The sequence below is a fragment of the Rhinolophus sinicus genome, chromosome X (genome assembly GCF_036562045.2).
Source record: "Rhinolophus sinicus isolate RSC01 chromosome X, ASM3656204v1, whole genome shotgun sequence".
In the NCBI taxonomy this organism is placed as follows: Eukaryota; Metazoa; Chordata; class Mammalia; order Chiroptera; family Rhinolophidae; genus Rhinolophus; species Rhinolophus sinicus.
Window position 1 is genome coordinate 6266024 of NC_133768.1, and position 16695 is coordinate 6282718.

At 48.9% G+C, this 16695-nt stretch overlaps 1 protein-coding gene across 1 annotated transcript in view; it reads right to left on the reverse strand.

Annotated features, from left to right (window-relative positions):
- CD99 (CD99 molecule (Xg blood group)) overlaps nt 1–16695 on the reverse strand; it is a 25692-nt gene continuing 8997 nt past the window's right edge. Inside the window, exons 2-10 of the mRNA XM_019717781.2 lie at nt 14604–14636; nt 13453–13497; nt 12636–12683; nt 11937–12017; nt 8941–8979; nt 7894–7941; nt 7251–7364; nt 1698–1754; nt 1–489 (exon numbers count right to left, since the gene is read on the reverse strand). Of these exons, the coding sequence (XP_019573340.2) occupies nt 464–489; nt 1698–1754; nt 7251–7364; nt 7894–7941; nt 8941–8979; nt 11937–12017; nt 12636–12683; nt 13453–13497; nt 14604–14636 (491 nt within the window). The 3' untranslated portion in view covers nt 1–463. The remainder of the gene's footprint in view (nt 490–1697; nt 1755–7250; nt 7365–7893; nt 7942–8940; nt 8980–11936; nt 12018–12635; nt 12684–13452; nt 13498–14603; nt 14637–16695) is intronic.

A 16695-nucleotide genomic window follows, 5' to 3' on the forward strand; every position in this document is an offset into this window, starting at 1 on the left:
TAGTTTCTAATTTCTTTTTATTAGTCTGGTGTAAAAATACCCTAACGAACGGAAGGAATTTTGAGGACACTAATTGCAGGCTTACCTCACTTCGTCACACTGTCAGTGCCAGAGAACGTGACATGTGATTTGTGAAGGGCCCAAGGTTTCTGAAATTTGAACTTGGTGATGGTGTGGGTTTCACATCACCTGGGAACGCCTGCGGCCCTCAGAGAGAGGTGAGTGTAATTACCCCGCTGGATGCAAAACTCATTGTTAGTCTATATCGTGGACCTGGCGTGAGAAGAAGCAAACCACAGCTCAAGATGAACACGCAGAATCCAACTGGCACGAAGGCGGAACAAGACAGAGCTGGTCCCGGCGGGGCGGGCTCTGCCTGTGCAGGCGTTCTTTGCAGGCAGGCAGGCAAGTCTTACAGTCCTGCTGGGAACGTCCGCTGGGAGGTTTCTGCTGCCCATCTCCTCTACTTCTCCAGAAGAGTCCGCTGAACTGCCGAGGACAGAGAGACAAGAGAAGATTCCACAAGGCGTCCCCCGCTGCCCCCGCCACACACGTGAATACCTGCTCCTTCAAAGTTTCAGAAGCGTTTTACTAACAATTGTCACCCCAATAAATTTAATAAAATAAAATTTACAAAAAAATAAAAGTTTCAGAAGCGGTGACTCTATTTCTGTATAAATGGGCTCAAAACACCTCAGCGCCAGAAAGCGAAAGCTAGACCTCATCTGCTAGAAAAAAAATCATGCTGTGATGCAGCTATAGCTGCTTCAGGAAAAACAGGTACTTCAGGAAAGGTGGAAAGAAAATGAGGGAAGGTATTTCCTACCAGCAATTTCTGAGACACTGAAAAAAAAAAAAAACTCCGTAATCTACAGAATCAACAATTATCTAATGAGGGTCCTTGGTTTGCGTTCATTTACAATGATTTGGGGCTAAGATTTTCTGATCAGTGCACTTACGTTCTAGAAGTCTATTTTGCAACTTTGGTGCTTGAAGAAAACAGTTCATTTTGAGTATCTTTTTCTGATTTGAAAAAGCAGCAAACTGGAGGCTAACTTTCTACAATTTGTAGTTTTAGAATTGAAAATACTTTAAAATGTCATTAAAAAGGCATTCAACAGGTGTCCTGTTCAAATAAATGTGGCCTGTTGTGGGCAGACGGGTAAGCGTCAACATATTCATACATAAACACGCACGCACGGCTACCCACACATTTTTTTTCATGCCATTTCCTAAAGTGGGCCTCATCACAACACACCTGCCTTTAGCCCGGAGAACTTTCCGTAATTTAAACAATTTCCTCTCGACCCAATTCTGCCCTTGGACAAGGAGGATTTTGTCAAAGTGGCCCCAGAACGTGACAAAACGTGGCGTCTCACAAGACACACTTGAATCCTTGCTGGACACCAGCCGGCTGCTGACGTTCTGCCATGTGTCAGGGGGCGCCTCTTGGGAAATGAGCGTAATCGGTATTTTAAAGGGAGTCTGAGGCATAAGCAGGTCTCATCGGAAGCCTCAAGCTTCCGGAAACTATAAATGTCGTCTCCAGAATGAATGCCCTTGAAAGCAACGGACTCATACGGGATTCCACCGAATCACACCCCTACACCGAATTGGAACGGGGGCAGGAGAGCGGGGACCCCACTGTGGCTGGAGGACGTAACATGGAAACGCTGGCAGGCAGCGTCTTTTCTTACCGGGTGGCTCTGCGTTGATGTTTCGATGGTTTTCCATGTTGATGTCAGCTTGGTCGGCTGAAAGCAAACACACAACCCACCCCCCAAGAGGTGAATACAAAGAAAGCATCTTGATGTCACTGTCAGGCTGACTCAGGCCCCTGCCATCCTGCCAAACCACCCCTGTCTCCCCACCTGCCCCACCCCCACCATCCCCACCTGCCCCACCCCCACCCCACCCCCACCCACCCCTGCAAAGTGAGTGACAGGACGAAGACAGCAGGCCTGGCTGCCCTGGCTGTCACCACGGGAATCCCGACTTAAGGGGACCTCGTGAGGTGCTGTTTGCTTGCTCCTGTGTTTTCTTTCTCAGTATTTTTTTTTCAGTTTTTAATTCCCAAACTTCTGCAAACATGACCATCAAGCCCCCCAGGACCAGGCTCCCAAACGTTCTCCAAGGCGTGCGATGGATACAACCCAACACGTGCAAGAGAGGCACGGACCAAACACATTTATTTCTTTTCTGCATCGCTGCTGATGAACACCCACGCTGGGCACTTGCGACACGAAGAGGACCCTGGCCAAGCGCGTCAGACCCGTGACAATCTGCACAACAGCGGCGTCTGGGGTCGGCCGACCTCGGCCAAGAGACGCGCCCACGCCGTGCAACCTTTCACCCACGTCGCGGAGAAATGCATCCCAGTCTGTATGAAATGGGTTCCGTGACTGTAACCCCGTCTCTCCCACACCACGAAATGAGACCCCCGCCAGAGATCAAACTTCTAAAATCAAATCAAGAAAGAGAAAACAGCCGAGGAGGAGAGAGTTGGAAGAGATCCATGAGACAGGTGCATGGCAGTGCCCACGGGGGGTGCCAGTTGTTTTGCTAGCGGCTCAGGAAATGGCTTATCAACACCGGGCACATTTTAGAACAAACAGCCACGGCCTGAAAATCCTAAATTTGTTTTACTTTCACAGCAGACATAATTTCCCCCTACCAAAAAAAAAAAGTGCATTGCTAAAAGGCAAAGATACCCTAATGGGGGCCAGGAAAGGCTACATGAAAACTGGGCAGGTTAAGGGGAAAAAAACAAACAAAAAAGCCCATGGGAAATAATATAGTTTTGTAAGGGCCAAACTCCATTTGGGGCAGAAGTTTTTTCCAACAAGTAAAAGGCATCTTCAGTGCGATACACTCTGAATAGACCTTGGGGCCGGGGGCCGTGTCAGCACGTTGCATTTTGATGTTGGTGTCACAAGCCCCCAGTGTTTGGGGACAAATTTCCAAAGGTACAGGTTTAGGTGCTACACCAGATGCTTTCGGGCACGGATGGGTTTCCGCCCTGTGGCAGCAAGAGTTCGGCCCCTCCTGCCCAGACTCAGCAAACTTGGGGCACAGAGCAATAAGGGGGGACCCTCGGCTGTGCTTACAATGCAGCTCTGTCACCAGGGTGCTTCTCCAAGACCCCCAGACCAGACTCTGTCCGATTGGGACTGCATTTGGCCGGAGCTCGTGCAGCCCAGGCAAGCCCAAGGCTTTTGAAAGGGAGGGAGCAGACAGAAGGCTTGCGGTCAGAGATGCAAAGCAGGGGGGCCCAGACTCCCAGAGACCTCTGCAAACCCCCTGCCCCACACCAAACACCTGTCCCCAACACCGTGGGCTCCAAAGAGGACCACAGTTTCCAAGAGACTCGCCATCCATGCCACCGGCTTCAGCCCTCACAGTTGAAAAGGCCAGACACACGTCTCAAAATAAAGTAAGCCGTGTGCTTTTTTCCTTCTGGGCTAAGAACCACGCGTAGCTAATAGAGTGACAACAGCACTTGTGGCTTTCGCGGGTGTCTATACTTGGGAGGGGGCGTGTTTATGCAGACAGACAACACACATGTGGGGCCAAGACCAGCTCCCGGGGACCCCTGACCCAGTATGGCCCAGTCTTTAGGCCACACTGAGAACTGATTTCTTGGGGACACATGAGATTTGACGCAGACTCAGTCCTGTGCTAATTGGGGCACAGGCACCGTCAGATCCCAGAAACCTGCAGACACATCCTGCAAAGAGCTGGAGGGTCGTCAGGGTGACCGCGGTCAGAACCGTGAAGGTGATCACAGGAGGAGACCACAGCCGTGAGGAGAGCATTTAGAGCCCCCCCGCCATGTAGAATTCTCAACCCACCCCCCAATTAAGCACCAAGACTAACCCCAAAGCTTGAAACTCAGCCTCAAAATCACCAGCCCGGCAGGGTTCACCTCAGCACGAGATCAAAACAAGGAAAGTCCTTTTTATGCCCAAGAAGGAGACGGCCGAATGTGAAAAGTAGAGAAAAGCCCAGCGATGATTCCGTGCTTGCAGGGGACACGCCAGGACGCACGCATCCTGTGGGGCCGACAAGGTCCCACCCCCGCTTCTCTCCTGGCCTTCAAACCAGGAAATCATGAGAGTTCCAAGTTGTTCCTAAACGTGTGGATTTTTTCCCCTGAGAACTGAGGAGGTCGCCTATTTGTAAAAACTGATGAGAGAGAGAGAGCGAGACAGAGAGAGAGAGAGAGAGAGGAAGTGTTTTAGGGAAAGCGGAGTGATACATGCACCATGACACAATCTGTGAAATCGGGGGTGCAAGTCCCATCAGTGGTCTCAAAGGTCAGACCCTAAGACATGGGTCGCCTTGGTGGCAGGACACTGCAGGGAGGACGGTGGCCGCCCCCTGCCCTCCAGCCGGGTCCACTGGCAACGATGGACGTGATGATGACCGACGTGGAAGCCACCCACCCTGTCTCTGTCTGTTGCATTGAACTTTGAGAGGAAACATCGGCATTTCTCTTCCTTTTCGGAAGCCACCGGAGCATGGCTACATACGCTAAGCGTCCGTGCATGCAGAAGGTGGGACACACACAGAAGTCACGGTGTGGTACGGCAGGGGAGCTGTCATCACTGAGCCGGTTTACTGGCACGAGGGGGTCCCGTGCCCGCTGTGCCGTGGCTCTGCACCTCGGTAGGCAAACACTGATTGGACAGCGTGACCCGGAGGCCCCCCCACACAGCACTTCCTGCTGGTCCCTAGACCTTCGGTTCATCTGAAACGGAAGACGGAGAGAGAGAGCAGAGAAGCAAACTTGTGAGAGGACTGCCCCACCTGTGTGCCAGTGGCCCCGGCGGCATCTGCGAGCTGTTAGGAAGACAATCCTGGCTCAGCAGTAAAGCGGTCAACGTCAAAAGACCAAAGTGCAACAGGAGGCGGGAGTCAGAGCAGAAGGAAGCCGAGATGAAGGACGGCAGGTCGCACGGTTTACACCCACTGACAGCAGCCAAACGCCGCCATCCGTCAAAGCGGGTTGATCTCTCTCCACATCACGCAGTGTTTAAACCAGCTCTTCGAAGCCAACACACCAAAGCACAGAGACACACACCAACCATGAAACTATGTCCGAAACGGCGTTAGCAGCCCAGCGTGAAAACTACATTAAACTCTCAGGCAGGAGTCGGATTCAAACCCTTAACAATAAAGGGCGGATCTATCGAACTTTGCTGGCTGTGGGCATCATTTTCATCTTTAGCTCCAACATCATATTGGAAGACAAACTGACGTACATCAAGACTCGTAGTGTCTGGTTCATGTATCTGTGTCTGCATTGGGAGAACAGATCCGCTCACCCCAACTTGCTCCAGACGGATCTTCATGCAAATTCAACAGACGCTACAAAATTCAGCGCAATGACATGGTCCGAGAAAATTGCGCTCTCTAGAAACGGCCCCTCTTATAGAATAACAGTGTCCCGTCGACCATGGTTTCTTCAAGGACGGGGACACGCAGTGGCCCCCTCAAGCTTCAGGACATCTCTAAGCTCATAATGACGTAGGGGTTTGTAGTTCTTCAAGAGACCATCTCAGAAACAAAAACCCATCCAACAGACCTGTGTAGACCCCGAAAGTTCCGGGATAATTCCGGGCCCAACTCCCGGATTCAACACTTCAGTTGTCCGTTCATAAGAACGTGCAACCGACGACAAACACTAAATCCATTGACTAATACAGATCTGAAAACCAAAGTATCTATCCACACCGAGTCAGCAAAGACCCGCTTCTGCGTTAGAAAGTCTTCTTGGGGGTTTCTATGACAATAGCATATAATTTCCTGTGTGTCAATGCTGGGCATTTCATGGCTGGAGACAAAAGTCCCTCATTACTGAACTCAGAAGCACCAGCTCCCTTCCTCGTTAACGGTTTGCCGTTTGCTCTGTGTGTCTTATATCAGCTCGAGCTCAGGCACCCCATGAAAACTAGAAAGAGAGCCAACGTTTAAAGTCGCACTTAATGTGCATTTCACCTGAGGAGAACAAAAGACTGTAGAAAACTTTCTAGGGAAATGAATTTAGCTGGTTTCTTGGTAGCCTACGTTGACCCCTGAATGTCCCTAAGACGCCCAGTCACAAGTAGGAAGTGAGATGAAATCGGGCACCCTCCCCTTCCCCCGCAAGAGCAGCAATAGAAAAAACAGCACCTTACTTTACGTCTCTGAATGCAAAAGCTGTGTAGGACTTTCAGGGTCGGGCTATAAGTAGGGTTGGTGGGCCTAAAAGTCGGGAATCGTGGAAGAAGGGTAAAAATCCATCGCTATGGCCCAAGGTTGTCTCCATCAGCATCTATTCAAAGCTTCCGGGAATTTCCCCAGAGGCCCCAGGAAGTGGTCCATTGGGCAGATGAGGTCAACGGCTACATATGAATAAGGACTTAAGACCCCAGGCAGGACAAGACGCTCAGACGCCAGAAAGCAACACCATGTGTACGAGGGGCATCTCATCCATGGGACCCCCTCCCACAAACCACATCACAGCCCAGCCCTCGTTAGTCCTGCAAGAGGGTCCAAAAATGCGCGGACATCAGCTGTGTTAAAAAAGGGTAAAACTTACTGATGTCAGGGCAAATCCTAAGTAATGTTGGGACGTTTGCAGACGAGGCCCCCCAAATGCCCAATAATGGATTTCCCGTCATTGTCTAATCAGTGTGCCTAGGTCCACGTTCCTCTATGCATTGTTTATCCTGCCCCACAGCCTTCCTGGGCACCTGCTGGTCCTGAGCTCTACCAGAAAGGGAATCATTTGCTCTGTGTTTCGATTTTAATTCCACTGGGTAGAGAAAACAATATGGCGGCCTCCCAGCCGTCCTTAATGTCCCCATTGTGATGAGAGTGATGGCCAATTGATTGTAAGTGAAGGTGAATTAATCATATGAGCTGTCACGTCTTCAACTCTCGCTCTCGGCCAGGCCACCTGTCAAGACTATCGCACGTGACCTACAGAGCCTCACAGAAACTCTGTGGCGTACGGATTGTCACCTCCCCGCTTTATACACGTAATGACCAAGGTCTTGAGTAGTAACACAACGCAATGCAGGGCCACACCGCAGTCGAAGGTAAATCCGATTCCAGCAACGTCACGATTCCATGGACCATCGGCCCACCTTACAGGTGTCTAGCACCAACCTGAGTTCTGCTTTTTAAATTGTTTTGGTGTTAAAACAAGCACAGTTTGAAGCTAGCAAGGCACGAGGGACAGGCAGCAGGGCTGGAAACCTTACCGTTTTGCTTGAAGCACAACTTCTTCTTCTGGTAGGCAATAAAGCTGGAAATCGCTCCAGCCACGGCCATCACGACAGCCCCAATGATGCCGGGGACCACCCCCGGGGAGTCAGCTGTGGGAAGGAAACCAGGCACCAAGGTTGGGGGACATTCACGGAGAGACAACGGGCCGGTGGCTGGAGGTTGTGCCCAGATGAAGAAGGTGGGGCCGTCATAGGGTGACCGTGGAGGGAACCCCAACTCGTGAGCCTCACCCGGTTCCCAAATGCAGCCTCAAATTCTCCTGCATGACACCAAGGGCCAGCCACATGGCTGTTCCCAGAGGGGTACCCCCTTTGTGGACCCCAAAAGCCACATCTAGAATTGCACTTAGTGTCTCTACATGCACCGTGTGCAATCTAATAATCCGTGTGAATTGGAATGACAACCCCCGTCCCTCCCCTTCCTGTCACCAGCACAGGATCCTAACATCTCCATGAACAAGCTCTTGGCAAGGACACGTTCCACAGTGCACAGGGCAGGCTGGGCGTGGGTCTGGCTGCACCATTCAGGGACCCCATGGCCACAGGCAACCTGACTCCCAGCCCCTCGTGCCCTTTCTAAAGATCCCAAATCCCAGACGTCAACATCAGGCGTACATACCCTGTTCCTCTCCATCGTGCCTCGGATGTCCTCCACCACCGTCTTCCGCTGCAAGAGACCAACAAGCCGGGTTGACCCATTGAACCATTTGTATCGGGAAGATTTTCAATGAAGAAAAACTCCTAACCACGACGAGCTCCTGTGACCTTGGGCTGTGAAGGAAGCCTCACAGAAGAGACCATGGCACTGACGTGGCCATTTACTATCAGGAAGTCTTTTCCTGTGGTTGAATGGATGGCCCTCATCTGCTGACCTCATCTGTTGGTCTCACTCCCATTTACTGAAATCCTAACTGCAACCATCCTTGCATGGTGGGCGATCCAGGAGACCCGCCATCCAGTGAGTCCTAAAGGTGCCTTAGGGATTGTGTCCCCTCTCACTGGACTCAGGGACACCAGACCAGGGTACTTGAACCCACTTGAGACCCTTTCTACAGCAATCAGGAGATCCAAGGCACATTTCTGTTGACTCCCGTGATACATAAAATAGATTGAGACAGACTATCTGTACATAGAGTAAATAAATATAAATATCCTAATTATTATAAACATATTATATGTTATAGTTATTTATTATATTTAAGTATTGTTTTAGACCCTCCTGTGACCTAAGATTTCAAAGACAGAGACAGAAAAATCTTTTGTAATTGTAAGGCTGCCAACTCCATTCTCGGGGCCTGGATGTCAACGTTCGTTAGTTATATATGAAAGAGCATACGCCAGCAGTAACGCGAGATGGTCACAGAAAACACAGGTGGAAGGAGATGTCTGAGACATTCCCATCCAGCTCCAAGCCGGTGGGGAAGGTGGGGAGCTTCCTGAATTGTCAACAGAGCACGCAGGGGCCAGCCTCTAGAGGGCAGGCATCATGGCCCATGTCCTGGAGGCTCCTGCAAACAGCAGAGCTATCTGTCGGAAAGACAGGACCAAACGGCCAACTGCTTGATCTCCCCGAGAGCTGAGACTTTAGATCCCACCGCGATCCTGCAGAGCAGGTGGGTAACAGGTGATGGACGGAGAAAACAGACAGAAGAAAGAGCAACTCTACCTGTCGTCCCATCATGGAGATCGTCATCTGAAAATCCACCTAGGAAGGAAAAATAAGAGTGTCATCTGCCATGCTGCAACTGTCGGGAGGGAGAGTCTTGGGGTCTTGGAGCACAGGGAACCACCATTAGAATGGAGGACCCCACAAAGGTACTATTTTATGGGAGAAACCTTTCCAAGATGCAGTTGCCGTTGAATCCCGTTCCTATTGCAAAACTCCTAACATTAGTCTTGCCAAAAATGCTGCCACTAAACCCAAATAAAAGGTGACAACAAAAGAAACGGAGCGTGCACGCCAATCTTTTGGATGCATATAAATATACCAGTCCCAAAGGGTTCTGTCTCGTTTGGGTTCACTGCACTGATGGCTGTCACTTTTCGCTCTCCCTGTTGGGATGCCACATTCTGCTCACCTGTCTTCCCACCTCTAGACTCAGCCACTGTGGGCCTCAGAATGTTAGCAAGATGGGAGACAAACCAATCGTTTTTAAACAGTGTCTTTTGGGGTTAGGGCTTCTGCCCCATAACCATGAGCTCACACAAGGCTGGTGTCAAGCTGTGAGATACAGGTGACAAAGAGCCCTGCCATCCCCTTAGAAGCCACCCTGACCAGTCAACCGCAGACACATGACATCAAGCCACGGGTCAGCCAAGTCCTGCCCAGACTCCTTAGACATCACAAAGTGAAAAATTTTACGCTTCTGGGTTGGAATGGTTTGTTAGGCAGCAAATACATCAAACGTGACCCACCAGTTTAATAAAACCTATCCTGACTAACTGAAGTTTATTCCATGAATGCAAAGATATGTTTTCTATAAAGACACCTTCAATATAATTCGTCCTATTCATGGGTTAAAAGGGAAAAAAATGACCACCTGCACTGATGACCTCATACATGTACCTGATAAAATGTAATATTTATCCCTGTCGAGGAAAAGAAAGGGAACTAGAGTAGAAAGGCACCTCCTGAAATGAAAATCTATCATCTTTTTTTTTTCTTAAAGGCAATTTCTTTCACATAAACTCAGGCGTGACAAACGTCTGCTCTCTCCTCTCATATTTTAAAGTTGTCTTGGGTTTTCTAGCCAAGCAAAATGATACAAACAGAAATCAGTTGCAAACAGAGAGTATAAATGTACAAAGGGGAACATTTAAAAACAAAATCGTTTGCAAGTAATACGACAGTCGTCTTAGAAAAGCTAAGACATGAAGAGACACTCTTAAAAGTTAATAAAGGTTCATCGTTAAGTGACTAGTCAGGAAAAATCTACAAAGTGATTTCTCTACCACAGAAATAAACAGAAGAATAACGGACAGAAAAACGTATCCACAGAAACAAATAATAATGGGGAAAAACAATTCAGAAATACATTTAAAGAAATAATGAGAAAGACGTTCACATAACTGAATGCCAAGGAAAAAGCTCCATTTTGCAAATGGGTCAGCGTTCTAAACCCATTTACAGTTGTGAACAATTCAGATGAAACTAAAAAGGGGAGGGGGGGATATTTTTCCCAAGAGGGGACAGGGTCAATGACAAAACAATACAAAATGATTCTGAAGTTCAAAGGAAAAAAATAAACAGCCACAAAAAAGCAGAAGAAATCACATAAGCATAAAAGACTCCATGAGGAAAAAAATAGTCTTTCTTGTCAAAAGATAGTGTTAATGGATAAAATATCTAACTATTGCATTGTTTTGTATGTCTAATAAAAAAAAAAAAACTAATAAAAAAAATAGTGTTAAAAATGCTCAAAGGTGAAAATAAATGGGAAAGTATTTTCAGAATAAATGCCTGAAAATAATTCATATCTGTAGCTACATACAGTTGGTTTATAAATCAGTAAGAAGACTGGAAATCCTAAAATATAAGTAAGAAAAAAAATGACAGAAGCAACCAATAGCAAAACAGAAACGATATATGGCCCAAGTGACAAGCTGAATTATTTTTTTTTTTTTTTAATTTCAGAAATAAAGACATGAAACTAGGACAAGAGCAGTGTAACATTTCTCACAATCGATTTGACAAATGTTTTCTGGTGACAATAACCATTGGTGGAGAGGTTGTGAAGAAACGGACATTTGCACACACAGTTGGAGGGCATGTAAACTGGTAGAATTCTGAGGGCAATTTTTTTTTTTTTAATTGTCAAAAAATTTGGGGGTAACACACATACATTGACCTAAATAATTTGACTTCTGGAATCTCTTTTCAGTAATTAAAAACAAAACAACAAAAAGTGCATGAAGATCGCTTAAATTTGCTTTATAAATTCTAATTCTACAAAATCAGGAGAACTATAACGTTTTCAAAATTAGAGATTAGTTATGAGAGTATATCACTGCCACTAAAAGTTATATGATTAAAAACTATTAAATGACATGGGAAAATGTTTATGGACTATTAATAAGCAAAAATAATATTATGACACAATATGAACAAAATATTGACATTTTTACTTAAAATTTGTTTCACCCAAATTGATATATAAAATGGAGAGAGAATAGCCATCAAAATGTAAACAATGGTAGAAGACAGACAACATTTGTATTTTTGGGGTTAAACATTAAACAAATATGTAAAAGAAACACACTCAAAATCTGCAGTTTCAATAAGCATTCAATTCAGAGAGCTGGTACTGGTCTCGTGACTGAACATACTGTGAAGTATCAGAAAAGGTGCAACGGTTTGGAAAAAAACAAGCTGATAAGTTTCCTCCACATCGATTCCCTATGTTTAAAATCTTGCATTCAACCCTTTAGAGGGCCCATAAAACCTTGCAAGTCAAATCGGGACACTGCCCAGCAAACATCAAATCCAGGTCAGAAATACCTTTTTGAAAAGAGTCTTCCACTACTGAAAATTTCAAATTACCCTGTCCAAAGAGACCACAGATGACACATGTTAATCTGTCATTTCCCTCCTCTCAGCGGACACGGAAATCACCATTCCCTGAAAAATACACACAGCAGACCCTCAAATCTCTAGGATCTTACCATCAGATACCGGCTGGTTGGGCTTTGGGTTAGGTTTTGGGTAAGGTTTTGGCTTCGGTGGACCAGGTGTCACGGGGTCATCTGTTCGTAAAAGAAGAGAGGTGCAATTATGAGCGCTCGGCAGTAAAGAAAATAAAACACCCATTAACACACAGACAGTTTCCTAAACAGTTAGAAACTGGAGCTTATCCTTTGTCCTGGAGGGGACAGCCGTACACTCAACCAGCCCCCTGCCAATTTCTTTCCCTCATCTTCCAGCTGCCATACTTAACTTCATGTATTTCTACTAGAAATAAACTAAAAGTGGAGTCTGAACCAACTACACAATATATGGGGGGAGGGGTCCCAGTGCAAAAGGAAAACGTGGGGTTCCTGGTTCCATCTGTAGGAAGAATTCCAATAGGTCCACAACAGATAATCAACGGAGTGACTGACCCCACAGGTCACCATGTGGTAAAGCCAGCCCTGGCAAGGTGGTTCATTTTTCTCCCCGCCCCCAAAGACTGTCAGAGTTTTAAAAATAAAAGGAAGCCACAGATAAAAAGCAAAGTCAGCAACAACAACTAGCACCACACCCATTCCCTCCCTTTTCCTGGTAAAAACCAGCTCCACTTATCAAGAGCCTTGTCTCTTGGAAACTAATAATTGGTTGACAAAGAAGCAACTCAGTCCCTTAGGAGATTGGAAAGAGGAACTCACAGTGTCCTCCGCCACCCAGAGCATCTTCTAAATTTAGGTCATCATTGCCTGATGGAGGGAAACGGGTCGTTAATAAAGTTCTGGGTGACACACCAAGGAACGAATGCAGGAAACACTGCACCCCACACCCTCAAATCCTTCTCTGAATAACTATCTGACCAGGATCCCAGTAGACAAAGTGAATTGCCTACCACGCTCACAGCACTAGCCCCTCAGAGGAAAAGAGTAGGAAACAGAACAGGAAGGAAAGCCATTTATAAATCAATTACGCCACTGGATTTAGAGCTGGAATTCCAAATCCGCCTGCAGAAAATCCTCCCCTGTTCATTTCCCATCGCACCATCATCCCTTAGCAAGCGGCCAATACGTCGGCAAGGGCGGGACACTAAGAGAGGGGGACAGGGCCGTGTGACCAGATTCGGGTGGGAAGGCGACCTGAGAAGTGGTTCTCCTGACTCCGCTGTGCCCGACGAACCGTGGTAACGATTCCTGGCAGTGACTGCGAAAGCCACCTTCTTTGTTTTAAGATCGACTTTCAAATGCCACCTAGTCTCAGGGACACGTGTGTGCCCACCCAACACAATGTGCTGAGGTGTGACAAATGGTGGGTGGGGACACAGTCTCTGCCAGCAGGAGCTGCTGATCCTATCAATTCCAGGACTCGACAATCTCAAGGTCGCAATGCCCTTGAAATAGGAACCAAACTGAATCCGGACACCCTGACCTACACAATCCTCATACTTCTCTACGTCTCGTCCAGCTCTGGGGAAACTGAGGCGCGAGCTGTTGACGTCTCCTGAGAACATGTGCTTCTTACCAAGGCCGGGCTTTTTGGGGGCTGTAGTGGGTCTCGCGTCATCGTCTAAAGAGAAAAGACATTTCAGTCAGTAAAACCGGCAGCTGGCAAACACCGTTAACTCTCAAGGATGTTCCATTTAAAAACCAAAATAAAACAGTCCACACATCAGTTTGAAGCACCACTTTTCCTGATACCGCGGGTGCTGGCCAAAAACTGGGGGCCAATTCGTGAGTTCCCCAGGCTCCACATCTGCAGGCACATACATGGGTTGATGGTGGCCATGGTTGTCATGGAGACCAAGAGCCCCCTCCCACCTAGTGATGCTGAATGGGGCTGTGACTGAAAGAGGAAGCTCGGAGAAGGGGACTTCAGCACAGATACTTAGGGTAGCCCCAGGTCTGTGCTGGGAAGGACAGGGCACCCCGGTTACACTCGTGCTCACGTTTCTTATGTGCAACACACGCCTGGCTCCCTGAGACCCCCAACCATCACCCAGGCCACGCCCTTGGGAGCCAAGGAGAGCAGGCTGAGGTCACAGAACCAAAGGCCGCCTCAAACCACTTCCTTTCCCAGGAGCCAAGAAGCATTCCATCATCAGGAGTGAGACTGGCCCGTCATCTCTGGGGAACACGGCCACCTTCATCGTTCTGACTCCAGGACAGCGGGAGTTAAAAAGGCGTCCCGGGTGGACCCCCACTCTTAGAATGTGCCGTTGTTTGCAAACACCGTCCTGGCAGACGGCATGGGTCACAGAAAGACGAGGTTGTCACCATCGGTGAGCATGGGTCCCTGTCCAATGAGCGCCCCAATAACAAGAAGTAAATTTGGCTACAGAGGCACCTGGGGAAGTGGCCACAGATGATGGAGGCCAGAGGTCCCCGTGACGTCGGCGAAAGCCAAGGGACAGTGGTCCTCGCTCCCTCACATCTCAGAGTGTCCAGCAAGACAGTACCTGCCCCAGGGTCCGGCCAATGCCATTCAGCTTTTGTGACCAGCATGGGGCATAGACATCGTCCACTGGGGATGGTTTATTTATCCCGATGGGGGCACCTGGATTTTCCTCACCTTACCTGCCTCTCTCCATCACAGCCCAACACATTTAAATATACTAACTGCATCGCCCAACATTCACTATCTTTTAAAAAAGAAATGCATTTCCTAATACTCACCGTCAAGGGCTTGCGATAAATCAAAATCTTGAGCTGAGAGAAAGAGAATCCAGTTAGAAATAAGTGAAATCAAAGTAAACTTGGAAATTAAGACAGCAACAAAGAAGGGCCATTTTGCTGCATTTTGGGACGCGTGTGTGGGGTGTGTAGAAGCTTCCGGAAATGCATAACGTGTCGTGACTTTGCTTCTCATCCTACGTAGTCACGTGCATGCCTAAAAGTGAGGCTATGTCCGTCTGTATTCAAAACAATGATCGTACAGTTCAGTACACATCCAGAGAGGGGACAAACGTGATCACTTTTGATGGGCGTTAATTAGTGCACAAAAATCAGATATGGAAAAGCAGACATTTACAAAGCGAAAGGCAGGGAGAATGAAGGTCCTGTCTTTCATTCGCAACGGATCTGCAATTCCACACCCCAAACATCCCTCTTGTGGAAACACACAACCCCGGAAAACACGTAGAAGAGTGTCTTTTATCTCCCGGGGTCCCAGAAAAGGGGGAAACTGCCATTAGGCCACCGGGACTCCGTAAGGTGATTTCTATGTGGCCGTTTCTGATGGGCAGAGGTAAAAAAGCGGATACACACACACTCACGCGCACACCTTTACGTAGAAACCCACAACTGCCCCCCCCTCCGCCCCAACTCTCTCGCCACCTGAAATAACTGGCTCTGAGCTTTCTCAGATGTTCACCTGGCAGGACTTCTGAATCTCAGGGGCTCGCCCTGGATGGAGGTCGGGGCACGCCGCCAGTCCAAGGGGGTTCCGAGCGCAGCCGAGGTAACATTGGGGGGAGGGAGTGGGACTTAGTCAGAAGCAGCAGAGCCGGGGGTCTTCGGAATTCTAAAACCCAATGGCAACAGACCCAAGCAGAAAATCCAGATTTCTCCACGTCCCTCTCCTAACCCGTGTGATTTCAGCCTCGGAAAGAGAGGACAGTCACGGTAGAAGCACCAAGGAAACAAAACAGAACAATCTCACTTTCTGGACTCACGTGTATATGCGTGAGCGTGTGCACGTGTGTGTGTGTGTGTGTGTGTGTGTGTGTGTGTGTGTGTGCGGGGGGCCTGGCACCTCCCCAGCGCAGCCCACCCCTCCCGTGCTCCCCGTCAGTGCCCCCTCTCCTGCCAGCCTGCACCCTGGGGACATTGCAGCCACTGACCGGAACTCTGTCCATGACAACGCTGCCTCCTCACCCCTCCCAACCCCCTCCCAGAGGCCCCACCCGCTCAGAGGTCACGCTCACCTCCACACCCTCCCTGCCCCCCACATGTCCCTGACACAAACCCAGTGACAGCAGGCGCGATGGGGGTGGGGCCAGACCCTCCAACCACAGCAGCGGCCTGTCTCCTCTGGTGCCCCTGCTTCCCTGTCCTGTCCCCAAACAAATCCCAGAGCCCAGTGCTCCGGCGACCCGGAGGCCGGCCAAGAGCGTCCAGGGCATGTGCCAGAGTGGGCGGAAAGGAGCACCCTGCCCCGTCCCGGGAGAATCCACCCCCCTTCCGCCCCTTGGTTTATCTCTGGGCCGGCCACACTCCAGGTCACCGTGGGACCAGACCACACGAGACACCCCCAGCTTTCAGCTGGGGTGATTTCCCCTCAGAGTCCACATCTGAGGGCTCTCCCTGCCTCTCCCTGCCCCCTGGACACCAACCCTCACCATTTGCTTCTCAGGTGACTACAAAAGCCAGGGCATACCACGTGGGAGTGCCTCCCAAACACAACCCCACAGAAATTAGGGGACAAGGGAGGCGGGCAGCTGTGAGTTTCCTGCAGGGAAGGGTACCCTACACTCCATCCTACATAAGCCTTTAATGTCTTCCTGTACTGCAGACACCTGGAGGCCGGTTTGCCCAGTTGTGCAAACCTGGGTGCAAAGGGATGCTTGCACATTGTGCCACCGGCTGAAAGCCCCATGGGGACCATCAGGAAACCCAACGATTCAACAACTTGGAGATTGGCAGGACGTGACCCGTCCTATCTATTCCCAATCAACTAATCTTATCGACCTGGCTACTACAACTGGTCTACCCGGTCCAAGCCAGGGGCATGACTTTCCAAAGGCAATGGGCAGAGGGCTTGGGCAGA